The sequence below is a fragment of the Oncorhynchus mykiss genome, chromosome 18 (genome assembly GCF_057628025.1).
Source record: "Oncorhynchus mykiss isolate SJ-2025 chromosome 18, ASM5762802v1, whole genome shotgun sequence".
NCBI classification, from domain to species: domain Eukaryota; kingdom Metazoa; phylum Chordata; class Actinopteri; order Salmoniformes; family Salmonidae; genus Oncorhynchus; species Oncorhynchus mykiss.
In genome coordinates, this window is record NC_143039.1 from 28,780,171 (window position 1) to 28,806,013 (window position 25,843).

The window sequence follows — 25,843 nt, forward strand, 5'->3', positions numbered from 1 at the left end:
TTGGCCCTGTCCGGGGGTGTCCTCGGATGGGGCCACAGTGTCTCCTGACCCCTCCTGTCTCAGCCTCCAGTATTTATGCTGCAGTAGTTTATGTGTCGGGGGCTAGGGTCAGTTTGTTATATCTGGAGTACTTCTCCTGTCCTATTCGGTGTCCTGTGTGAATATAAGTGTGCGTTCTCTAATTCTCTCCTTCTCTCTTTCTTTCTCTCTCTCGGAGGACCTGAGCCCAAGGACCATGCCCCAGGACTACCTGACATGATGACTCCTTGCTGTCCCCAGTCCACCTGGCCGTGCTGCTGCTCCAGTTTCAACTGACCTGAGCCCTAGGACCATGCCCCAGGACTACCTGACATGATGACTCCTTGCTGTCCACCTGACCGTGCTGCTGCTCCAGTTTCAACTGTTCTGCCTTATTATTATTTGACCATGCTGGTCATTTATGAACATTTGAACATCTTGGCCATGTTCTGTTATAATCTCCACCCGGCACAGCCAGAAGAGGACTGGCCACCCCACATTGCCTGGTTCCTCTCTAGGTTTCTTCCTAGGTTTTGGCCTTTCTAGGGAGTTTTTCCTAGCCACCGTGCTTCTACACCTGCATTGCTTGCTGTTTGGGGTTTTAGGCTGGGTTTCTGTACAGCACTTTGAGATATCAGCTGATGTACGAAGGACTTTATAAATACATTTGATTTGATTTTGATTTGATTAGATAACATGAACACAGTATTATTAACATACTGTAGTTCATGGCCCATGCTAATTTGATGCGATGACATGGTGGATGGCGCTGTGTGTATGGTGATCTCTGCTCCTGCCTATTACAGGGCTTTGTCTTAAGGGGACAGATGCTGGGCATCTCTGCAGTAAGCTGACTGCCTCTAATCTAAAAGGATAGGTTAGCGAATCTGTCCATAGCCAATGTCAAACATGCAGGTTTCTATACTTTCTGACATTGCTGCTGCATGACATCATCTTGACATTGTTTAAAAATATATATATATATATATATATATATCTATATATATATATATTGGCATTGTGTGAAGGTAAGGGGGCTCAGCTCACAAGCACTCCAGCTTCACCGTTGAAAGCTGACTATTTTAGCCAATGAGCACAAGCCAGAATTCTATAGCATGCTATCCATCAGTATGTAGTGCTCCAACCGGAACTCGTCTGGTCATGTGACCTGCCACATGACTCTGGGGCGGGATCACCACTGAGGTAGAAGCCCCATTTTTTCCCCATGACATACAAACAACACGATTGAATGGTGAATGGTGTGTGTATGTGTGGAGGACAGCAGGCTAACATGGGCATAATACACAAAGCTACTGAGAGAACTCTGCTACATGGCATAGACCAAGAGGACAGCCATACAGTGTGGACAACATTCAGAAACATTTAAATTAACCATGCTTAAACCCTCTGGTCATCTATCCATCAAAAGTTTATCAACATTTACACGCAGACACAAAGGTATATCGATTTTACTTCAAAGTGCGACAGTGCCGATGACTGTGCCTTTATCTGAAATTGATAGACTACCTCCAAAATTGTTTCAAAGAACAGGCATGTAACTTACTCCTGATTTGGTGTACAGGACACAGGTCTGGCAGTATTCATGTCATATTCATGTTATATAAAACCAATTAAAAGCTTAATTACCATCTCTATGGAAGGTAATGGGTTGTTGGATCAGCTGGAACTAAAGGCAGTACACCCGGAGGAGCTATGAACCCGCTGTTTCATTACAGAAAGAAACTGTTTTCTTTTTTAATAATTGCTCCATATTTTACAAGCACACAATGTTTAATGAGATGATGTGGCCTACGGATGTGACCAAGTTTGTTGTATTAATTATTTGATTTCCACAACTCATCTCAAGTTTAATCTCCGGTAGTTTCTGGCAAAAATGGCTTGTAGATTATACCCAGGTTAATTGGCAAATTAACCTTTGTCACATGTTCGTTGTGATTAAGTGTTGCCTACGCCCGCAAGCCAGTACTACTGTACATTGTAGCTCATTAAGACATGCCTGTTGAAGAGTGGAGAAAATCGAAATCCGAGTCAAGACCAAGACCGGAGAAAATAGAGTCAGAGTCAAGACCAAGAGCGGAGAGGGGGTGGGACCGACCTGCGTGTGCAGAGGCACACATTCACAGAAATGCACACACAGACAGCAGTGTTCTAGGTCTCCAAACCATTTATTGTCTCGGTCTTGTCTTGGTGTTGGATACATTTTTACTCGGTCTTGACTCGGCCTCGGACAATGAGGACTACTAATTTCTTCCTGAGACCAGCTGAGACCAGTGGAGTACAAAAACTCAATTATCAGTTCCTATTCAGTCATAAAATCACTTCGCCAGGCCAAATGTACACACTCCTTTTATGACACATTAATATTGTCTTGGTCTTGACTCGGACTCGATTTTCTCCAGTCTTGGTCTTGACTCGGACTCGATTTTCTCCAGTCTTGAACCGGTCTCGCTTTAGGTGGTCTTGAACACAACACAACCAGACAGACAGACAGAGACACACACATACACACATTTTCACATCATTCAAGAACAAAACTCCCTCACTCCAAGTAAAGATGTATCCTTACCTCATAACTCAGAGTATCATCCTGCAGCGCTCCCAGCTTCTATACCCTGATCCTCAGGGCTGGTCAAAAGGCCACGTCACATGAAAAAAAAAAACGACAGCAGCAAAATCACTCTGCTTGAGCCCAAGAAGGAGATGAAGTAATTACAACGGGTGTCAAAAAGTGTTGGAAAATAAATGCATGAGTATGATTGAGAAAATGTGCGGTAGGTGTGTTTGTGTGAGAGCTGATGGGGCTCTGGTGCATTGGGAGGGCTTAGGTGGGAGTCAGGGGGGGACTATTCAGTTAGGGGCGCGGTGTGAGGCGGGGCGGGATCCCTCCACGGACACATCTGGAGAGAGAGTGGGAACGTTTCACCTGGCTCATCCCAGCCAGCTGCGGGTACAGGCACATTCCAGATGGCTCAATCAGATTTAAACTCTCCCGACCACTGTAACCTCTTTAGACTTTAAATACAGTGCAAGAACATTAACTGTTTCCTTGTGCTGGGGTTTAGACACAGAGCCAGAGAGAGAGAGAGAGAGAGAGAAAGAGTCAGGCTTTGATGAATACTGCTCTGTCACATTATCTGGTTCAGCATTGGATACAAGACAAGGAAATTCATAGAGTGAATGAGTGTGCAGAATGAGAGACAGAGAGAGAGGTGGGGGGATGGCGAGGGCATAAGAGTGGGACAAGGGGTGACTGAAAGAGAAAAAGAGAGCGAGAGAGAGAGCCGTGGGAGGAAGAGGATAAGACTGCTACAAGGTTATGGAAAGTGAGGATGCGTGGAAATGAATGACTGCAATAAGGGTAGACGTTTGAAGGGATAAGAGAGGTCAGTGGTTGAATCGACCCCATTCATCAGAGATCTGAAGGAGCTATATATATATACTACATTCACATATGTATGATATTTGATTGTATAATTACTGTACTTGTCAATCATAAGCATTGGTGGCGAGGTGGTGAGTACAGCCACGAAGGTTTCTGTTCAAATTAGAGCCGCAATGTGCTTCACAGACATCTCTTGAAAGCTTCATGACCACACGTGTTGAAATGAATACACCACTGTGGTGTAAACAGAACAACTGACATCTTCCCTTTTACCCATCAAGGTATTTGCAATCCCTATTCTCACTTGCTTTCTCCCCGTTTCCATACAGCACTTTAAACTGTACACATTTGACATTGAAACCCTTCTCACTGCTTCATGTCAGAACCTGTCAGAGGGATGACAAATAGTCAAATCTGGAGTTCAATGAAATACAGTATTTTACTTAACGACGCCAAACGCGTTACACTATATCAGCTTTCCTGTCTCAGTAGGACTGAGTGGGGTCCTCCCATGGGGCAGTGGGGCGTACGTGGATGAATACAGACCGCGCCGTGATGTATGAGCTATCAAAACCCCTGTGGCGTCCGGCTATGCTTGGACACGCCTCTCTAATAATGATCACTGGCGTCCGGTGTGGGGTGAAAAGTGATTAAAGCAAGATTCAATTAATTGAAATGTAGAGCAGAATGTTGAGTGACGGTTGATTTTTGCTCTTCTCTCTTTGCTTTACCCAATAAGGTGGGTATGTGGTTTAGAATTGTCCAGGACTACCTACAAAGGTGGCTTGGGAATCTGATTCCCAAATCAGATTTTGACACCAGATCCGTTGCTTTACACAACAACAACAAAAAATGTGTCATTTGCGAGACTTCTCTTTGAGGCCTACAAGTGTTAGTTGCTTGACTCTGCCAAACCATAACTCTTACAGTCTATTCCGATATCCATACTTACACCCAACTCCGTATGCTCTCCATCCCCACCATAATACTTCACAATAATCTAAGTATTTTAGAAAGGAATTTAATAGAAAAAACACAAACAAAGAAGACTCTGGATCAGTATCAACTATCCAGGCGCATATCACATCCAGTGGCGGTCGGTGCCGGTTAAGATGAGGGAGGATGATTACTTTTATTATGAGCATGGCCTTATTTCTATTACAGCATATTGGATGACTGTCTTTCATATTCCGTTAAACCAGTTCAATGTAACATCGATAGGTTTAGGCTACTACATGATAGTCAAATTTTCCCTATACCCATCATGAAGTTGCTACAGCCTAGCCAATGAATGAAAGTTTACAATGTAGGTGCACAGGTCAAGATCATTTTGAGTAATCAAGGTGACAGACAGTTACAAATTCAATACTGCCTTGCACACTTTTGTCTGCATCTAGGATGTAATCATTAGTCCAACAGTTGCAAATTAGAGTTTCTATTGGACAAATTCAGGTATGTTTATCCCTGGAATGAATACACCCCTGATTCACATAAAAACAGCATGATCACTTTGCTCGTTGTATATATAATTCCTTCTCGCAGCTATCTACGCGCTCTCCTCCTCTCATATTTTCCCTTCACTTGTGGACTTCAGTGCACAACACATCAGTTGTCTGTGACCACGTGAAAAAACCTTTCCAAGTCAAACCTTCATATCATGACCGCTAATCACTACACACAGCCTACATCGTTGTCACGTTATGTCAACTAGAACTAACGAGTTACTAAACCCACTACACTCATGCAGGACAGTGGGCCCCGGTAGGAAAACAAATTATAAAACCAAAAGCTTACTTTGACTTGGAAGAGTTCCAGTGTTGGATAGCCATAGCCAGCTAGCTAACATAACATCCCTCTCTGTTTGAGCCGGGTGTTTGAGTATGCTAAACTAGCTAGCTGCATTTGCTAGCTAAGTGAACTTAAAAAAAATACAGCCAAATATAGCTAGCTCTTTCTCTCCATGAGCCTCCTAGATTTGGTATTAAAGTCGATGTACCCAGAGGACAGAAGCTAGCTGTCCTCTGGCTACACCATGGTGCCACACTACAGAGTGCTGCTGTGTTTTAATAAATTATTTGGTGACGTAAATATATTTAATATACACTGCTCAAAAAAAATAAAGGGAACACTTAAACAACACAATGTAACTCCAAGTCAATCACACTTCTGTGAAATCAAACTGTCCACTTAGGAAGCAAAACTTATTGACAATACATTTCACATGCTGTTGTGCAAATGGAATACACAACAGGTGGAAATTATAGGCAGTTAGCAAGACACCCCCAATAAAGGAGTGGTTCTGCGGGTGTGGACCACAGACCACTTCTCAGTTCCTATGCTTCCTGGCTGATGTTTTGGTCACTTTTGAATGCTGGCGGTGCTTTCACTCTAGTGGTAGCGTGAGACGGAGTCTACAACCCACGCAAGTGGCTCAGGTAGTGCAGCTCATCCAGCATGGCACATCAATGCGAGCTGTGGCAATAACTTTTGCTGTGTCTGTCAGCGGTGTCCAGAACATGGAGGCGCTACCAGGAGACAGGCCAGTACATCAGGAGACGTGAAAGAGGCCGTAGGAGGGCAACAACCCAGCAGCAGGACCGCTACCTCCGCCTTTGTGCAAGGAGGAGCAGGAAGAGCACTGCCAGAGCCCTGCAAAATGACCTCCAGCAGGCCACAAATGTGCATGTGTCTGCTCAAACGGTCAGAAACAGACTCCATGAGGGTGGTATGAGGGCCCGACGTCCACAGGTGGGGGTTGTGCTTACAGCCCAACACCGTGCAGGACGTTTGGCATTTGCCAGAGAACACCAAGATTGGCAAATTCGCCACTGGCGCCCTGTGCTCTTCACAGATGAAAGCAGGTTCACACTGAGCACATGTGACAGACGTGACAGAGTCTGGAGACGCCGTGGAGAACGTTCTGCTGCCTGCAACATCCTACATGACCAGTTTGGCGGTGGGTTAGTCATGGTGTGGGGTGGCATTTCTTTGGGGGGCTCTCCATGTGGGGGGCTCTCCATGTGCTCACCAGAGGTAGCCTGACTGCCATTAGGTACCGAGATGAGATCCTCAGACCCCTTGTGAGACCATATGCTGTTGCGGTTGGCCCTGGGTTCCTCCTGGGTTCCTCCTAATGCAAGACAATGCTAGACTTCATGTGGCTGGAGTGTGTCAGCAGTTCCTGCAAGAGGAAGGCATTGATGCTATGGACTGACCCGCTCGTTCCCCAGACCTGAATCCAATTGAGCACATCTGGGACATCATGTCTCGCTCCATCCACCAACGCCACGTTTCACCACAGACTGTCCAGGAGTTGGCGGATGCTTTAGTCCAGGTCTGGGAGGAGATCCCTCAGGAGACCATCCGCCACCTCATCAGGAGCATGCCCAGGCGTTGTAGGGAGGTCATACAGGCACGTGGAGGCCACACACACTACTGAGCCTCATTTTGAGTTGTTTTAAGGACATTACATCAAAGTTGGATCAGCCTGTAGTGTGGTTTTCCACTTTAATTTTGGTCTGGACTCCAAATCCAGACCTCCATGGGTTGATACATTTGATTTCCTTTGATAATTTTTGTGTGATTTTGTTGTCAGCACATTCAACTATGTAAAGAAAAAAGTATTTAATAAGAATATTTCATTCATTCAGATCTAGGATGTGTTATTTTAGTGTTCCCTTTATTTTTTTGAGCAGTGTTAAAAAAAAAAAAGTATAACTTTTTTTGATGTTTCACTATTTTTATGAAAGTTATTGAGGAGGATTCCCCCCCAGTAAGTGTCTTTGTGGGGGGTGTAGCGTTTAAAGCCCATCCGAGATTTAGAAAGTGACACCCTGGGAGAAGTTAGCTGAGCCAGAAAATCGAGTCAGGGACTTGGTTAGGAGTAGCAACAATAGCAGACAATCAGAGGACAAAACATTCACAACAATAGTTTGAGATTCAAAAGGTTTGATGGTTTGGTGGATAACTTTGATAGTTATTTAGGTCCAAACTATTTCTGACGTCACAACATTAGGAATTTCAACCAATACTTGCTGTACAGTACAACCCTAATGACCTTCAACTCTCAATTTCTACTCCTAAATATTAGCATTGCTTGGAACCAGCATCTACTGAGAAAACAGACTGAAGAAAGTAGGGTTGTTCTCACTCTCTGTCATTAGAGAAGAAACCAAATCAAAGTGCTAGCTAGAGGCTACTCACTCTGCAGGCTGCTGGGTAATGGCTGTCTCCTGCCACCCGACATCCATCACTGACACGTGTCCATCTTCTCTATTTTCTCCGCCTGCGCTCATCACCACCCTTCATGATGCCCAGACAGCCACGCTGGAGAATGATGGTGAGATGAAGGGATGAGACTAAGAGAGAGAAGAAACTAACAAAAGAGGTGAGGAGTTGTGTGAGATGAGTGTTGCTATCTTCTTCAGGTGATGTCACACACACGGCTCTCCAGCCAATTGAATCAGTTGGTAAGTGGATATCGAGAGGGTGGAACAGAAATCGATTTATTGCGGCTGGGAGACGGAGATTCTTGAACACAAAGCTCTATCCTGGCCATATGATACCACCGAAGCAGGGTGTTGATCTCGGATTCCAGGTAGAAGTGGTTGATTACAGGACTCCATTCTATCCAAAAAGCATTAGCGCTTACCGCTAGACCCACTTAGCCTCTGTAATGGTAGCAATGATAACCTCCCTAGGGCTGAGGGTGCAAAGAGCATAGTTTTGCTATGGAAACCCTCCTGGTGTATTGAGTAGAAAGCTTCAGCACTGCACCGACTGTAGCCAAAGTAATAACACGTGATAGTCTGCCACATGGCAATCGTGAATGAAAAACTACAGTATGTGTCTGACTCAAAATGTGGACAATATACTTGTCCCTGTTTTCATTGGTGAGTGTCAAATATGTACGAGACACTAAAGTATTGGGATGAAAAAAAAGCAGTGTATTTTCAAAATGAAATCTGATATGAAAACTATGTAGGGGGAATAATACATCAACAGATATCACTGGAGGACAGCCAGCAAACTTGTGACATTTTGAGTTGTAAGTATGACTCCCCCGAGGACTGAACCCCTAACCTTCCATTCTCTGGGCAGACACTAACCACAAGGCAACAGCGTTGGTTAGGCCTACATACTGTATCCTATCACTGCAATCCATCACATTTGCCAGTGATTCCAGAACCTTGGTGTAGTTATCTGGTTGTTCGGAAGAGGATCAGGGCTGGGCTAGCCGGTGGCGAGATGAGGCTCTAGTCATTCCCTGACCCTCAGGACCTAGAGATGTTGACCACATGATAGGACTGTAATCACAAGTCAAAGGCCACCCTAAGCATTTTCCCTCCAAAAACCCCCAAACACTCCATCAAGTCCTCAATCTCTGGGCCTCGAAGCCAGTTAGTCCTTTTGAATCATTCTTCCCATTTAAATCAGGGACTGATTTAGACCTGGGAGACCAGGTGGGTGCAATTAATTATCAGGCAGAACAGAAAACCAGCAGTAGTCCGGACCTCGTAGGGTCAGAGTTGAATACCGCTAATTTAGAGGCAATGTGATAGCTTGAGGGAGGGGTTTCAGTCAGAGCAACCAGAACCACTGGAGTTGTTCAGAGGCAAAAATATTCTGTACGTCGATCGCAACACTGGCCTTTACACGCAAGAACCCATATTCAGAGGCAGTGTGTGTGTTGGTCAATGTTAAGAGGGTTTCTACAGCAGGCAGCTACGGCAGAAGCTGACAGAGCGGAGGCATTGTTTACGGCAGGGTTCCCTAACTGGTGCGCTGGTGATTTTATTTGGCCCCCCAGTTTTTAAAAAATGTTTTATTGTTGGACACAAGACTAAAACACCAGCAAATCAGCTTAGTGATTTTATTTCAAATCTGTTCCAACGTATTCCCACGCATAACAGATTGTGATTGTATACTGTATATGTGGTTGTATTCAAATGAAAGGGGTGAAATTATCTTTTAGACAAATATTAGATCTGTTTTGTGCTTCGAGGTCAATTTGCAGTCTACAAATTCTTGGAAATTATGTTCCGTCCCTGTCCATCATCTAAAATAAAAGATACCAAAATTGGCCTGCCGCTGAACCTAGTTGATGATCCCTGGTCTACGGGTACTGTGTGTTGGTAGGAACTCTGGCACCTCAAAATCAATGGAGCAGCACCAAAATCCAGTGACTGACCGACAGGGCACAACCCAAAACGCTGTGTGCCCATCAAAGGAGGCTGAAGTCATCCTCTGAAGAACACTACCTACGGTCCAGGCTCCCTCCTCTGGCTGCCCTTCTCAAATCTCTGACATCACACCTCTGAGACCAAAGGCCCCGTTCAATCTCAAACCGTAGCAGATTCACCATGAGGATAAACCCAACGATCTGCCCTTGTACTTTGCTGTAGTTTAGAACACCCTTTATATAGTGTGAAGAATGTTTCTATAAGGAAAAGGGACTCAACTTGAAGGAGAGAAGAACAGCAGAGAATAGGACCAGGATCAAACGCATGGCGCAGGTATCTACACAGCTGACAATTCACCTTTTAAAAGGCAACAACATTCGCAGAGATTACATTCACGGTAAACATTGTGCAGGTCGGCTCAATTGTAAACCACCTGTTTATATTTTGCTGCCATATAACATGCCTTGCATTGAATCCCGGCCTAGGTCTTTATGAATCAACAGAACAGCAATATTCATAAACCACATGCAAAAAAACATTGCTCCAACTTTTATTTCAGATAATAGTAATAGAAAACAGACTGAAAGGTGATATTTTTTTACATTTCCACCTCCACAGTGGGTTCCTGTTCGAGTCTACAAGTTAACAGTGTAATAAAACAAACAGAATAAGGAATTTATACATCAACTTGACCTTCTTCAAACATTGAGGGTAATGCCATGACAAATATAAATATGAACACACAGTGCCCATAACGTCACAGCCCCTCTAAGCAAGAGGAACACAGATAGTAGACATTACTAGAGTAATGACATTCTACAAGCATTTAGAAATAGCTTAAATCGACAACACACACTGAAGCGTGGCTTGGGGCAGCAAGCATGGCGAACCGAGGAGAAGCCAAACAGTCTCCAATAGCCACACGTAAAGCAAACGTATCAAATAGCCCTTCTCTCTGTGTATGCTTGTCTAGGCGGACGGAGAGAGAAGGATCAGACGCAGATGCTGCTAGAGAAAGAGAGGGCCAAACGTGGTCCTTGAGCGCAGAGCGAGAAAGCAAGACAAAGTCAGCATCGGGGGAAAGACCCCAGCAGGGGGTTAGGGTCTACAGCCTAGGATAACAAGTAGACGTCCATGCTTTGGGTAATCATTGCATCCAGGGGGGTCTGTTCCTAAGGCCAGACTGCCAGGTTGGGGGCTGGGGAGTGTGAGGTACTGGACCGATCAGAAGCCAAGACACTTGCTTTATTTCTTTACGATAGGCCGGGCAAAACCACATAGCCGCATGGGTTGGATTTAGGAGAGCAAGGGGTGAACATAGAGAGGGATAATGGCGCAGTCTAAGAGAGGATGTGAAAGGGATGGTTTGGGAATCAGCTTGGAGCTCCCCTCCCAGCAGTGCAGTTCAGGGCGAGGCAGGGTGAGATAAACGGGGTCAGGAAACAGCCCGCGGGTGCTTCATGCAGTATTGGGCCTCCGATGACGACACGTACGCCGACTCCGGAAAAAAGTCCTCGTGGAACTCAGCCAAAAACCTGGGGAGCAGAGAGAGAGATGGAGGAAGAGGGACAGAGAGAGAGAGAGAAGATAGATATAACACCATAACAGGGTCTAATTCACCACACTGAGTAGAAGTCTGAAGTTAAGGCTAGTTAACACTGCATGGCCATCAACAGACAGCTAATGCATTTGAAACAAAGACCACTGTGGGAAATGCATCACTCCCCCGACTCCTGTGGATGTCACGGACCAGACTCAGCACTCCCAATCCTGGCGTCTTCCTTCCAACAGGGGGCTTGTTAACACCCCTACCACACTCCAGGCCTGCAGTCAGTCAGTGCTTTTAGTAACTTGCCTTAAATAACCCAATTCGCCAGAGTTGGAGAGGGAAAATCTCCCCGTCTAATCAGTAGGGAAAATAATCCAGAATGTTCTTAGTAACCGCTGCTCAGCCAAATCCTCTAAATCTTGCCATCTCATCTGCAAACAAATTATCCTCATCAGAGGGCGAAATTAAGAGGCGCTTTAACCGGCGTCAAATTATTATGGTCGTTGTGGAGCACCGAACTAGTCAGTACGGACCACAGGACCGTGGCTACAGATATATTTCATTATTTATTGGTCGTCCTATCTATTAGTCAGTGCATATGTAGAGCAAAGGCTGTAAACTCGAACCACATTTCTCTGCAGATGTTAGATATGGACACATTTTCATGAGAGTGCAGCTGGGCGGACACAGGCATCCTCGTTCTCATACACACTAGGCACTCCCTCGCTCTCCCTCCCCAGTGGTGGAAAAAGTACCCAATTCTCATACTTGAGTAAAAGTAAAGATACCTTAATAGAAAATGACTCAAGTAAAATACTACTTGAGTAAAAGTATGAAAGTATTTGGGTTTTAAATATACTTTAGTATCAAAAGTAAAAGTATAAATCATTTTAAATTCCTTATATTGAACAAACCTGATGGCACAATTGCCATTTAAAAATATATATTTATGGAGAACCAGGGGCACAATCCAACACAATCCGACATAATTTACAAATTAAGCACTTGTGTTTAGTGATTGCACCAGATCAGAGGCAGTAGGGATGACCAGGGATCTTCTCTTGATAAGTGTGTGAATTGGACCATTTTCCTGTCCTGCTAAGCATTCAAAATGAAATGAGGACTTTTGGGTGTCAGGGAAATGTATAGAGTAAAAAGTACATTATTTTCCTTTGAAATGTTGCGAAGTAAAAGTTGTAAAAAACACAAATGGTAAAGTACAGATACCCCCCCCTAAAATACTTAAGAAGTACTTTAAAGTATTTTTACACCACTGTCCCTCCCTCTGTATCACAGAAACACACCAGACGATTCACGATTCTTCCAGAGATCCGTCCGTGTGCCCAATCCCGGCATGCACTTCTCCACTTTGCTACAGTCAACATCCAGTAAGGTTTTTTTCCTTCCTGTCTCTCACTAGTCTGAAGAGACCTCCTTTCTAAAGATGTTCGTTTTCAATCCGTAGCAGACTAAAATAAATGGGCGTGAACAGCCGAAGTTAAATCCCATCGTGGGCAGGCATCAATATATTGCTTAAAGCATCCAACATTATTTCTCTGAATGCTCCTGTATTTTCAGACAAGTAACCAGGTATCTATCCAATTAGTGACAGATTTTCATGCGAATATTCCAAAATCTGCACAAAGCCAATGTGCATTTTCCCACCAGCGGTGCGTTTCCACCAAATTGACTTGTCGCGGATAAAAACCAATGCACAAAAAGTGAATCACATTTTCAACCTTGTCAATAGTTTTATGACAAAAACTGTTGCGTTAAATAGCAAATATGCCTAGTCTGGTCTTGGCACGTGTGGTTTAGGCAACAACTTGCCGATAGTGCTGGTAGGCTAGTCTACATGAGAATAATATTTTTATTTGTCAAATGGCAGTCAAGCATCGATCATGTCACCAGAGTAATACCTTTGATATTTATTGGAAAGGAGCATCAAGCTCATATCGTACATTTTCACCACCCTGTGAAGTTCATCACAGCTTAATAAACCGCATGGTTTCCCCAGTCGTATTGGGAGGACCCCACACCATGTCATCGCGTGACTCCCAAGTTGACTTCGAGATTATAGTTATTATATCAATATTTCTGCATAAAGGCCTTTCCACCGCCATTTCTCACATAATTAATTTTACTGACACAAAAAGATCCCACCATATCTAATGAACAAATTCATAAAATTATACAGAAACTTCCTGTTTCCATCACAGCCGTCACGATTATTTCTATACGGAATGACATCACTTGCATAAAACACTGTGGATGGAAACGTGGTTATTGTCAATAAAAAGATGACACTAGTGGAAGAAGCCCCTAATAGACTATTGACACGTAACCAGCTGCTAGAAGGAGTCATATGTCCCTCTGTGTGCAACAGCGCAGAGCGGTGGCTGGAGGGTAAACTGCAGGCGTTTCATTAATAAAGGAGAGAGAATAAATCCCCTAGGTTTGGGGACAGCTGAAGATCGCTGGGCAGGATTTAAAGATTAGAATCGCAGGCTTGTGTAACGCCCACTCAACTCCCTTCACTTTAATGTAGTCCGACAGTCTCACACACACACACAGACAGATGCAGGTGCGCACGCGCACACACACACACACACACGCGCATGCAGAGACACAAAAACAGCAAATCAATCCCTCTGCATAAATAACATCTCAAGCCATCGTCGACTGATCACATCCTGTTAGACAATATTATGGCTACATTAACCATGGCAGGCATGCAGGGTGAACCAGCTTACAGGTCAGTGAGCACTTTTTCCACTCAGTGAGCTGCATGAATCACACAGAGAGTTGCTACCTAATAGCATTACACCACAGTTAACTGCCCCGGTGTATGCGCTACACTTCAGGTGACGGGGCTAACACTGGATAGGCGGAGAGGATTGTGTGCGCATGTCAGCAGATCAATGCACACTGCACTCCCATTGCTCCCAACAGGGACCCCCATTCCTCTCTAAGATATACAAAAAGCCACCTGGGGGAAAAACCCATCTCTCTATTCTCCGGCTGCGCTGTCCAACTATTTTTTTTTTTTTTATAGGCTAATGTTCATGTTACAGCAGAGGCCCGTCAAGCTGCCGCAGTGTCCAAACATTTCTGCATGCTAAGCTAACGTTAGTACGTCAGAGGCCCATCAAGTGGAAACCACTCACCAGGCTAGCTAAGTGAGCACGTCCAAAGAAATGCTGACTTGGGCAGTATCGCGTTGCAGTGATCAAAGGAAGTCTATCATGGAACTGTCGTCGGCACGGCAACTAAATGGCAGCCTGTCCCTTCCTGCAATGCGGCCGGCCCAATTATACACCAGGCAGTGATTGACTGGGGGATAACGGGCTTCGCCCAGTCAGTGTCACTGATCCTGGAGACTGGTTTCTTGTGCATCTTTGGTTCCAATGTGCGTTAATTTGGCTTGAGGGGTTATTAAAGGAATATGGCCTGAGGAGGTGTGGTATATGGCCAATATACCACAGCTAAGGGCTGTTCTTGGACATGACGCAACGTGGAGTGCCTGGATACAGACCTTAGCTGTGGTATACTGACCATATACCACAAACACGGAGGTGCCTTATTGCTATTATAAACTGGTTAGCAACATAATTAGAACAGTAAATCGTAATTTGTCATACATTTGGTATACCACAGCTTTCGGCCAATCAGTATTCAGAGCTCAAACCACCCAGTTTAGAAAATATGACCTTTATTTAACCAGGAAGGTTATTGAGAAGGCATTTAAATAACCACCTGAGATTGGCTTTACGGCAGCACAAGGAAACGTTCCAGGCCTAGATTGTATGAGCTTTGGCAGCCAAAATAAGAGATTATTGTAGCCCTGGTTCTAGCCTAGTTATGGTGTGTCGCTGATCACTAAAAGAAGAATGAAAGTAAAGAAAACGTGATTATTCTATAATAAGATGGGAGGTACCTGAGGAAGAGCTCCAGGTGTTTGACCAGGGCCCTTAGGTTCTTCTCTGGGATTTGCATCTTCCCTAGGATCTCTGGCAGCTTCACTGTATGAGGGGAAGAAACCAGATTGAAAGAGAACGAGTGACTGGAGGCTATATTGAACTAAACAACAATCCCTGTTTCCCCACACACACACACACAGAGAAAGGGCTTAGGAGGACACCTACCGAAGAGGCGTAGGAGGTGCTGTGAGCCGTACAGGTAGGAGGGTGGGGGAGGCTGGTCACTCTGGGGATAGTTATCAGGGGTCAGCTTCCAGCTCAGGACCTCGTTGAGCTCATTGTTCCGTCGGCTCTCCAGGCCGGAGAAGACGCCACTGCCCTCTTTACTGGGCGTCTGGGGCAAAGGAGAGGACGAGCCACTGTGGACAGGAGTTTCTGGGAAGGGGACAGGAGGGCAGACGGCAGTCAATCAACTGATAGTGTGGGTGGAGGACAACATTGGCATGGACACTTAAGAAACAACAGACATTCACTGTGTGCTGTAGCACTGAGAAGCTGTGCACAGACTATTCCATGTGTTTGGGAGAGTACTATAATGTATGGCAACAGGGAAGAGTGCCATCTAGCGGATGGATATGGTCATTACAACAACAGAGGCAACGAGTAACATTGCATAAAGTAAAGCACTACACGATCAACTGTTTATTCTGTGATTTAGTGTGTTTTCTTGCCACTCACTCTTCTCCAGAATGAGGAAGAACTTGGGCAGCTGGGCAGGCGTGTCAAGGCGGCGTTTGGGCTGGGGTGAGGTCGTAGCGCTGCCGCTGCCCCCCTCGCCCGCCATCCGCTCGCCCCCCGAAGTGTGGCGTGTGGAGCGTCGCAGGGACTGGGGGGCGTCGGGGTCGGCTGCGGAGGCACAGCGCCGGCGTTTGGGTGTGGTGGTGGGGTTTGCCGTGGTGGTGGAGGCCTCACTCAGGGCCGGTTGGCTGTCCGTGGACTGGGGGGTGGATGGGTTGTGGCCCGAGGGGCTGGGGGTGCGCTCACGCAGGGTCCTGGGACAGGAAGGGAGGGTGGAGATGATCAAAGAAAGACCAGTTTGGTAATGACATCCAACATCACAAAGAAAGGTACAATAATTTGTCACTGGCATTTTCATCTTAGGTCAGCTATACAAACTGAACAAACGGCCTAATGTACTTAGCGTCTTCCAACAGTAAAACGTTTTCAACTTCATTTTGTTCCATCTTCTGACCTGAAAATGACCCGATGTTAATTAGTCAAGAGGATTGCATACATAGCCTGATGGTCGGTCTTACTTGCAGGAGCTGGCTGTGTTGTCCCGGATAGGCAGGAAAAACTTGGAGGAGCTGACTTTCTTGAACTGAGCGTGCTCGTTGGGGTACAGGAGGATCATGGGAAGGGTGAAGTCAAAGGTGATTCTCAGGCCGTCCACCATCTCCTTGCAAAGCTCCTCACTGAAACAAAATGGTGACTTCTAGCTACTATCAAAGATCATTTCATCCACGATGACCATGTTCGAGAGCATCGAATCTGTGATGCATTTATTGGTAATATTGTAACTGACATACTTGATCTACAAATAACACTGAGTAGTTATTTATGATGCAAGGTGATTTGTAGATCAGTCAGTTGGCAGGTGCCTGCAATGTAAAAAACAAACATTGTGTAGCCTATGAGAGGCAAAAAGGCTAATGGGAAATGTTGTACTTTGGGGACTCACTTCTTCTCTGGAGGAACATAGTGAGGACTGAGGCTAGTCTGGGCGGTGCTCTGGTGACTTCTGTACCTCTCATTGGCAGAGAAGGCTGCGTTGAAGGCAAAGTGCTTCACATATGATTCCAAGATGTTCAATATGTTCATCTGGCACGGAAGCTTCACCAACTGGGGAGAAAAAGAACAAGGCCCTTAATGATCACAGCTCATTGGCAGTGAGATGTTGAACTGTCAAAAGTCAAGGGTTGCATTCAGTAGGGTACATGGAGGCAAAAAAAATTACAACAGAAAATGACATATCTGTGTTCCTATTGGACTAGTTCAGTTAGTACCTCCCCGTTTTTATACGTTTGTCCCTACTAAACATGACCAATATCTCGGGATTTGGAGGATTAGGAATAGGTATACGGAACTACAATAAAGCGGGAGTTATCTTTGTTTAATTACACACCTTCTTCCTCTTGTTGATGTAGTAGCAGTCATCCTCCAGTTTCTTCTTGAGAACCTCAGGGATGTCTATGTTGATGGTCTTGTCCTCACTCTCCATCTTAGCGTGAGCTTCCTGCTCTTCCTGCTAGAGATAGATAGGCAAACTTTCAGATCCATCCAGCCATTTTGTCAAAATGTGTATTTCAGACAATGTCAATAGAACAACCGAGTCGATAGGTTATGTATTAAGAAAACATATTTGTCTGTAGTACTCTATAACAAAACACTACCATTTTGTCCAAATCTTCAGAAGAGTCGCTCTCCTCGCTTTTCAAAGACTCCGGATCCTCAGAATCGTCCTCGTCACTGTTGTCTGAAGACGTAATCAAACCTGAAAGATACCCCCACCAAAAAGTACCTGTCATTTTAGCTTGCAAGCCATTTCCAATGAAAATGAAAAACCATTCCGATAAACTACAGTCAAACTCACATGCGTCATCACTCTCTTCCTTCTCTTCTGGAAGTGTCTTCAGAGCTGACTCAACACCGGGTAGACGACGACGTCTCTTCCCCCATCCCTTTCTCCTCCTGTGGGTTGAAGTGAACATAGTTAGACAGGACACTTGCACCAAAATCTGCAGTCACGCCTACTGCTTACTTTTCCGATTTTCTCCAATGGAGACAAACTTACATGCGAGCCACAGCTTTACGAGCCAGTTTACGTTGTAATTTGCGATTTTCGTCAGTTTCCCTGAGCACATGGTTTTCCGCTGCCAATCGATCCCAACTGTAGCACAAAGCAACAGATGATGAGTACCGCCCCTTCCAATTCAAGCTGCATGCAGAGTGTTTTGTCTAAGTGATATCAAGGACAAAGCTCCACTGAAGGTTTCTTTCCACACTCAATGATTTCCACCATATAGACAGCTAAAACCATAGACAACTACGTACAGTTTAAGGGATTGTTAAATAAAAGTTACCACTATGTTTAGTCAACCGTACAAGGTTTCGACCAGTAGCTTGCAAAGTAAACATTATCAGCTAACAGTCTTGGAAAATGAGCCCTTTTGCTGCTCGACATGCAGAGCCCACAAAGGATGGGGAAATTAACCTAAACCACTCATAGAAACAGGGAATGACCCTCCCATCCACCCCCCAGGAACACAGCGAGAACCCTCCTAACTGTCCCACCCATCCTCCTCACCAGTATCCCTTTATCAAGCCCACCACCTCAGACTGTCTTGTGTATGAGTTTACCTTCTGTTCCAACCATTGAAGTGAATCAGGTATTCTGGGACTCGCTTTCCACGTTCATCTTTGCCAATTACAACATCGACGACCTAAAACATACAATTCCAGAAATTAACGTTAGCCGACAAAACTCAAGTTATCGTGTAACAGACAGCAGGAAAATGTATCACCACATCTGGACAGCTAGCTAACAGTACGCATTAGTTAGCTAACGTTACATTACTAATTGGCGCTAGCTAGATAATGTTATGTAAACAACGGGTTGGCTGATTGTAATTTGTTACCCTGGCCTTGCACAGAGGCTAGCTAACGTTAACTCATGATATGTTAATTCACCGTTGGTGTTTAACGTTAACGCTAGCTAGTTTAACGTTACTTCCAACGTTAGCGGACAGTTGTTATGACAGTTAACGTTAGCTACTTAGTTGGCTAAATGTAGCAGCTACGAGCTAGCTAAGAAAATATACCCGCGCTAACTTGGCTACCTACAGTATGTGCAGAGATTAACAACAAATAACACGGCTGCAGCCATTATTGATGGCCTCCTTTTGCCATAAACCAGTTAGCCTAATAACAAACGTTAGCCTTTTAGCAGCTAGCTAGCATGACAACCTCGGTCGGGCCTTCTGTGGTCTGTCCGGATATATTAAATAAACATAATGTCTAACTTAGCTACAGTATTGGATAAAGCCATAAAAACTGGCAATCAAAATGTTTGGGAATTGCATGCGGTATCAGTCTCGTGACCGCAAACAAACTCTTGGCTAAACAACAAGCCATTTACCTTTGCATCATAGAGTACTTTAGCTTTCGTAGGGTCAGGTTCGAAACAGAGGACTTTTTCTCCTTTGTGGAATTTAAATTTCATTCCCCGGGAGTTCATTTGTTCGTCATAGCGAGCAGGAGAGGAGGCATCTGGACCCCCCGCTCCTTAACCCTTTCCCTGCCGGGCTGTATCCAAAGGGGTCTTTGAAAAAAAATATGGAGATGGCGCTAGGACACAACTCATCAAACGAATCCGTAATAGGGAATATCTAGTTTGGTCCTTCGTGGACGCCGTAGAAATAAACAGTACATAAATGTACCTGCAGAGGGCGTCCGTTATTCAAATTTGATCTTACTAAAATTTGTGTTTGCCAGGGTGCTGAGGTGACATGTAGTCCTCCCTCCCTATAATAAATCAAAAGTTTAGTGTGTACAAATGAATTAAGAAGGTAAGGCAAAAAATAGGCCAATAGTAATGACAATTTGGCAATTTACACTGGAGTGATATATGCGCAGATGAGGATGTGCAGGTAGAAATACTGGTGTGCAAAAGAGCAGTAAAACAAAAACAATTATGGGGCTCATTATTTTAATGAGGCTCATTCTTTTCTAAATTTGGAGACTGAACTAGCATCATTTCAGACTCTGAAGGAAATCCCTCTTTGTATAGCCTATCTGTATTTGTGTGTATGATGCCTTGTATGCTCAACCTCTTATCAGTGCCAGTGTGTGCTTTTTTCCATTCTGACTGAAACCATCAGGCTATCTCTGCTGTCACATCTGTCACCGCACCGACGTGTGCCACGAAGAAGACCTGCATTCACTGTGCAATTCTAATGAGTGACACATTTAGCTCAGTCAAGTCACAAGGTCCGGATTGTATGTCATAGCCTACTTAATTAGCCTAACACACTACAAATGTTTACCGGTGGCCAGAGTAGGTTACTGATTAAGTAGGCTACCTATTTCTTGCCTTATGGCTAGACAAGTGACTTCTCCAATTATAATGAATCAGAGCAGTTTCTTTGTTAAAAATCTTTACTTTACAGCCAATTGGACTGCTATTATCTATAAACACATTTTTTTTAAGTGTTTTTTAAAATTATATTTGGTTTCTTGTGGCTGGTGCCCACTAAAGTATATTAGAAACCATTCTACTTGGTCCCTTCCCAGCGCCCCTCTCATCCTAATTTAACCCCTGCAGGCTGTTTTAGCCCCATTTCTCTGTGAATTAAATATGTGGTTTTATTAATCACACAGACTAATGGTTGGTATCTACGTATCCAGAATAAATAGACGGATCCAATGTTACATTGATGTTTGAAAGTGGTTAGAAGTCCAAAACGTGCCTGCGTTACGGTGGGACTCATTGGGTTAACATGGGGGAGCTCACATGCACATGTGACGAGGATGATTTCTACCTCTGGTACACACCAACCATACACACCGTACACTGTGTCTGGTTTTACAACCACTGCAGCCGGGAGGTAGAGCAGCAATAGATTGCTTCTCTCTGACTCCTTCTCACCAATCTCTATTCCTCTACTGCATTTTCACCATTTTGTTTCACCTTTATTTAACTAGGCAAGTCAGTTAAGACTATATTCTTATTTACAATGACGGCCTACCCCGGCCAAACCCTAACCCAGACAACGCTGGGCCAATTGTGCGCCGCCCTATGGGACTCCCAATCACTGACAGCTGTGATACAGCCTGGACTCGAACCAGGGTCTGTAGTGACACCTCTAGGACTGAGATGCAGTGACTTACAGCGCTGTGCCACTCGGGACCCCAAAATGATGAGAAGGGATGAATAATTGCCTTGCTTGTGTGTATGTGTGTGTGTGTGTGTGTGTGTATGCCTTTCTGTGTACGTACATGCGTACCTTCATTCATGTGTATGTGTGCATGCGTGTGTACCTGCGTGTATGTGTGTGTGAAGGTATGGGGAAAATGCTGCATCATGGGAGACTGGAGGAGGGGGTTGCCCTGATAAAGCTGCTTATGAAGCTACACTGCATGACACTGATAACAGCTCAGTCAGATTTGACCAGCCTAAAAACAGACGGGGGGAACGGATGAGATAAAGAGAGAGAGAGAGAGATCCACAAAGAATTTGAAAACGCTGGGGCTCCTCCCTTTTGTACTTTAACTATTTGCACATTGCTACAACACTATATAGACAAAATATGACATTTGAAATGTCTTTATTATTTTGGAACTTCTGTGAGTGTAATGTTTACTGTTAATTTTGATTGTTAATTTCACTTTTGTTTATTATCTATTTCACTTGCTTTGGCAATGATATCATATCTTTCTCATGCCAATGAAGCCCCTTGAATTGAATTGAATTGAGAGAGAGAGAGAGAGAGAGAGAGAGAGAGAGAAAGAAAGCAGAGAGAATTATATAAAGAGGAAGCCATGACCCTATAACCCTGAGATTCTCAAAAGACACCATCGAAATGTCCATTTACAATGGAAACACTAATAGAGTTGGGTTGGAGGAAAGCGCCAAAATCTGAGCTCCTTCTGGCCAAACGTGCTGCACAGCAGCTAACCCATATATAGCAACATTGTGGTGCCTGACAGTCTTTCTCGCGGCTTCTGAGAAACTTGTGGTGCGAAAATGCAGAGAGCAAGATAATCAGACCATGATATTTATTTTGAGCGAGTAAGACACAAGTGTGCCCCAATGTAATGCAAAAAATGTGAATAGTAGTAAAATAGGCTAGACTATAGGATTAATCCTCATTTATGGATTATGGCTTTAGGTCGATGATTAATCTTTATGCCTTGTCCTCAATCGGCCAGCTTTAGTTGTGCTTTATTTCAACAAAGTGAAAGTTAGGCTATGCAGCTATAGGCCTATGCATCACATATGTCATATATGTAGGCTATACAATTAATGTATGGTACAAACTTGAAAGATGCAGATAAAGACCCGGGGAAGACACTTGTATGCACTGGTTTTGCTCATTGGAGCAACATGAGAGCGCTGTCTTAACGGCCACAGGAGCGCATTGGACGGATTAGAGGAGCGGCGGCGAGGGTCATCAGTTGCGAAACTTCTCTCATCCTGCCGTCCGCTCTGACTACAGTTTGGGAATGAGCTGAGCTGCATGCATAATAACACCGCACAGAGAATTGGATACATTTGCGCGCTGTCTGTCTCTCGCTTTATCTGAAGCAAAGGCATTCTGGCGATGACATCATAAAAACACGTGGACCAAGGGTTCCCTGTCAGAGTATATTGATGGGACTTATCTCGTGGTTTGGTTCTTTATGGCGCTCGAACTAAACTTCTGAGAAAAGTTTTTTTTTAAACGCTGCTGCGTTTGTGCAGAGCGGAGATAGAGATGTCATCTGGACAAGGAATATTGAACGTCTTCTCCTGCTCCACTCCAGCCTCCAAAGCCATCTCCAAAAGGAAGTTGCGACAAACTCGGAGCCTGGACCCTGATATTATAAGGAAATGTGGCACAGAGACAGATGGAACCCGTGGGGACCGCTTGGGTTTACCGGGTTTGCGCGTTGAGGATGCAGGTGCGTTTTCATCCTCGCCAAGCTCCTCTGAGCACCCGGTTGCGTTGAAATCAGATCCCCGTTCCAGAAATCTTAGGGTGAAACAACCCCTTTCGTCTTTATCTGGTCCCTCCACACCCTTGGACATCTCCCCGACATCAAACTTTCCCTTTGACTATGACGTGACTGTGAGGGGCACAAAGCGGAATACCGCGTGGGATTTACCGTTTCTGGTGAGGAGCCCCAGCGTCACTCCAACTGGGAGCACAAACACATTATTCTCACCGCGGAGATGGCTTCAGAAGAAGCAGCAACAGTCCAGTTCTCACGCCTATATCGTTTGGAAGTCGGAGGTAAATATGACGACGCGTGCACTCCACGCAGTAAAAAAAAAAAAAGTCTTCATGGTATTTCAGAGGAATGATATAATGAAATGACAACCTACTTTTGTTTTTGAAGATTTACAGTGCCTTCATAAAGTATTTACACCCCTTGACTTTTCCCCGCATGTAGTTGTTACAGACTGTATTTAAAATAGATTACATTTAGATTTGGTGTCACTGACCTACACAAAATATCGCGAATTAGGCTTTTAGAAATGTTTACAATTAATTAAAAATGAAAAGCTGAAATGTCTTGAGTCAATAAGTATTCAATACCTTTGTTATGGCAAGGTACACACACATGCATACGCACACATTGTGATATTGTTGTATAGTGGTATTATTAAACGTTTTGTGTTCTGGATATGTGGTGGTGTAGGGATGTTATATGATGTACTGTTTTATCTTTAGCTCATTCAGTACAAACATAGTTCACTGTTTTATATTTTGTTTGATATGTAATGTGGGTGCGTGCATTGGTGTGTTTGGACCCCAGGAAGAGCAGCAGCTAATTTTTTTATTTTTTTATTTTACCTTTATTTAACCAGGCAAGTCAGTTAAGAACAAATTCTTATTTTCAATGACGGCCTGGGAACAGTGGGTTAACTTGTCAGCTCGGGGGTTTGAACTCGCAACCTTCCGGTTACTAGTCCAACGCTCTAACCACTAGGCTACCCTGTCCCCTAATGGGGATCCCTAATAAATACAATATACAAATACAGAATACAAATATTCCAAAACCTGTATCCTGATTGCAATAAGGCACTAAAATAAAACTGCAATGCAATGTGTATGTTTGGGGCAAAGAGTACCACTTCCAATTTTCGGCAAGGACTAGGGAGTTTTTTAGGATAAAAATAAACGGAATAGACACTGGGAGATACATCTTCCTTTCACCAGGACAATAACCTAAAACACAAGGCCAAACATACACTGGAGTTGCTTACCAAGGCGACCTTGAATGTTCCTAAGTGGCCTAGTTACTGTTTTGACATAAATCGACTTAAAAATCTCCGCAAGACTGTCTAGCAATGATCAACAATCAACTTGATAGAGCTTGAAGAATTAAAACAAATTATACATGTGCAAATATAATACAACCCAGGTGGGCAAAGCTCTTAGACTTACCCAGGAAAAAAAAATCACAGCTGTAATCGCTGCCAAAGGTGATTCTAACATGCATTGACTCAGGGGTGTGAATAATTATGTAAATTAGATATTTCTGTATTTCATTTTCAATTAATGTGCAAAAATGTCTAAAGACATGTTTTCACTTTGCCATCATGGTGTTATTGTGTGTAGTTGGGTAGAAAAAGAAGAAGATTGAATCCGTTTTGAATTCAGGCTGTACCACAACAAAATGTGTAACAATTTAAGGGGTTGGAAGACTTTCTGAAGGCACTGTATAACGGTCCGGAGTTTTTATGTGTTTTTATTTCCATTTCTTGTCTTTTAATAATTAGAGATGGTTCGTTTAATATTTTTTACAGTTAATAAAGGAGAGAGTACCTGCAATATTAGGCCTTCCAAATGAAGCGTGCATGTAGCAGGGTCTGCAGAGTGTGTGCAGCAGTCAGACCCATAATGAAATCCTTACAAAAACATACTTGGGACTTATTTTTAGCAGCGGCTTCATTGGCCGCATATTTGGCAGCTGTCCACATGCTGTCCACATGCTCCAGTCTAGTTGAAAGGTATAATGATGTTTTTCCCCCCATCCCTTGTGGACTCCCTTGCTATCCGGTATCCTTGGGACGCTCATACATGAAGTTTAAATTTAAAATGGTTAAAGTAAGGGCTAAAGTTAGGGTTAGGTAAGGGAGAACGGCTCATTATAATGGCTGGAAAGGAGTTAATGGAATGGCATCAAATACATGGAAACCATGTGTTTGATGTATTTTATACCATTCCACCGTTTCTGCTCCAGCCATTACAATCAGCCCACCCTCCCCAATTAAGGTTCCACCAAACTCCTGCGGTTATGGTTAAGGTTAGGGTAAATCAGGGCTCTCCAACCCTCTTCCTGGAGCGCTACCATCCTGTAGGTTTTCACCTCAACCCTAATATATCGCACCTGATTCTAATAATTAGCTGGTTGATAAGCTGAATCAGTTACAACTGGTTTTGGAGCGAAAACCTACAGGACGATAGCGCTCCAGGAACAGGGTTGGAGAGCTCTAGGGTAAATGTAGGGGTTAAGGTTAGGGTTACTGTTGGGACGTCCCAAGGATCCCGATTAGCGTTAATGACCCTGGAATTAAGCTCATGTAGCGTTGCTTTGGCAGCACGTGACGACGAGTTTTGATGGCACTGAGTTGGTTCTCAAGAGTGTGAACTGAACTGTCACGGGGTCAAAGACAGACACATGAAAAAAAAAGAGCTATCTCACGATTTTATCCCCTCCCCATTATGTTGTTGTTCCCTAAACAGGGCAATGAATGTGACATAGACCTATGATTCAGGAAACTCAGTCAATGTGAATGGTGGGAATTTCCAACAAGCCTGAATGTGATTGAATATAATGTAATTGTATGAAATATATATTTAAATCCATTAAACAGAGGCAACAGAAATGATTCCTTTTTGTGCTGACAGTTAAACTATGGTGACTTCGATGCTCTAGGATGCAGGAGTAGAGGTAGTGTCTTACCTGAGACTGGTATTATCCCTTCGAGCTACACTACACA

At 44.1% G+C, this 25,843-nt stretch overlaps 2 protein-coding genes across 4 annotated transcripts in view; one reads left to right on the forward strand and one right to left on the reverse strand.

Moving 5' to 3' along the window:
* Window positions 1-10,137: 10,137 nt before the first annotated feature.
* LOC110495815 (MSL complex subunit 3) lies at window positions 10,138-19,535 on the reverse strand. Of its 2 annotated transcripts, none has more exons than XM_021571267.3 (12): window positions 19,271-19,535; window positions 18,493-18,575; window positions 17,927-18,022; window positions 17,726-17,823; window positions 17,526-17,626; window positions 17,258-17,380; window positions 16,814-16,974; window positions 16,389-16,547; window positions 15,811-16,124; window positions 15,298-15,507; window positions 15,090-15,174; window positions 10,138-11,138 (listed from the first exon to the last, which is right to left on the reverse strand). In XM_021571267.3, the coding sequence occupies exons 1-12, from the start codon at window positions 19,367-19,369 to the stop codon at window positions 11,039-11,041; spliced, it is 1,629 nt and encodes a 542-aa protein (XP_021426942.2). In that variant the 5' UTR covers window positions 19,370-19,535; the 3' UTR covers window positions 10,138-11,038. The 2 variants fall into 2 exon arrangements, with proteins under 2 accessions (XP_021426942.2, XP_021426943.2); XM_021571268.3 differs by having other exon boundaries at window positions 17,258-17,377; window positions 19,271-19,520.
* Window positions 19,536-21,841: 2,306 nt separating this feature from the next.
* LOC110495817 (rho GTPase-activating protein 6) overlaps window positions 21,842-25,843 on the forward strand; it is a 90,802-nt gene continuing 86,800 nt past the window's right edge. For both annotated transcript variants that reach the window (XM_021571269.3, XM_021571270.3), the window contains exon 1: window positions 21,842-23,126. In XM_021571269.3, the coding sequence (XP_021426944.3) occupies window positions 22,608-23,126 (519 nt within the window). In that variant the 5' untranslated portion in view covers window positions 21,842-22,607. The remainder of the gene's footprint in view (window positions 23,127-25,843) is intronic.

Coding starts and splice junctions, on each gene's coding strand:
- LOC110495815 (XM_021571267.3), bottom strand. CDS start 19,369: ATGAACTCCCGGGGAATGAAATTTAAATTCCACAAAGGAGAAAAAGTC. Junction 18,023..18,492: donor TTCAATGGTTGGAACAGAAG/GTAAACTCATAC, acceptor TTTGTGCTACAG/TTGGGATCGATTGGCAGCGG. Junction 16,975..17,257: donor ACATCAACAAGAGGAAGAAG/GTGTGTAATTAA, acceptor TTTTCTCCCCAG/TTGGTGAAGCTTCCGTGCCA.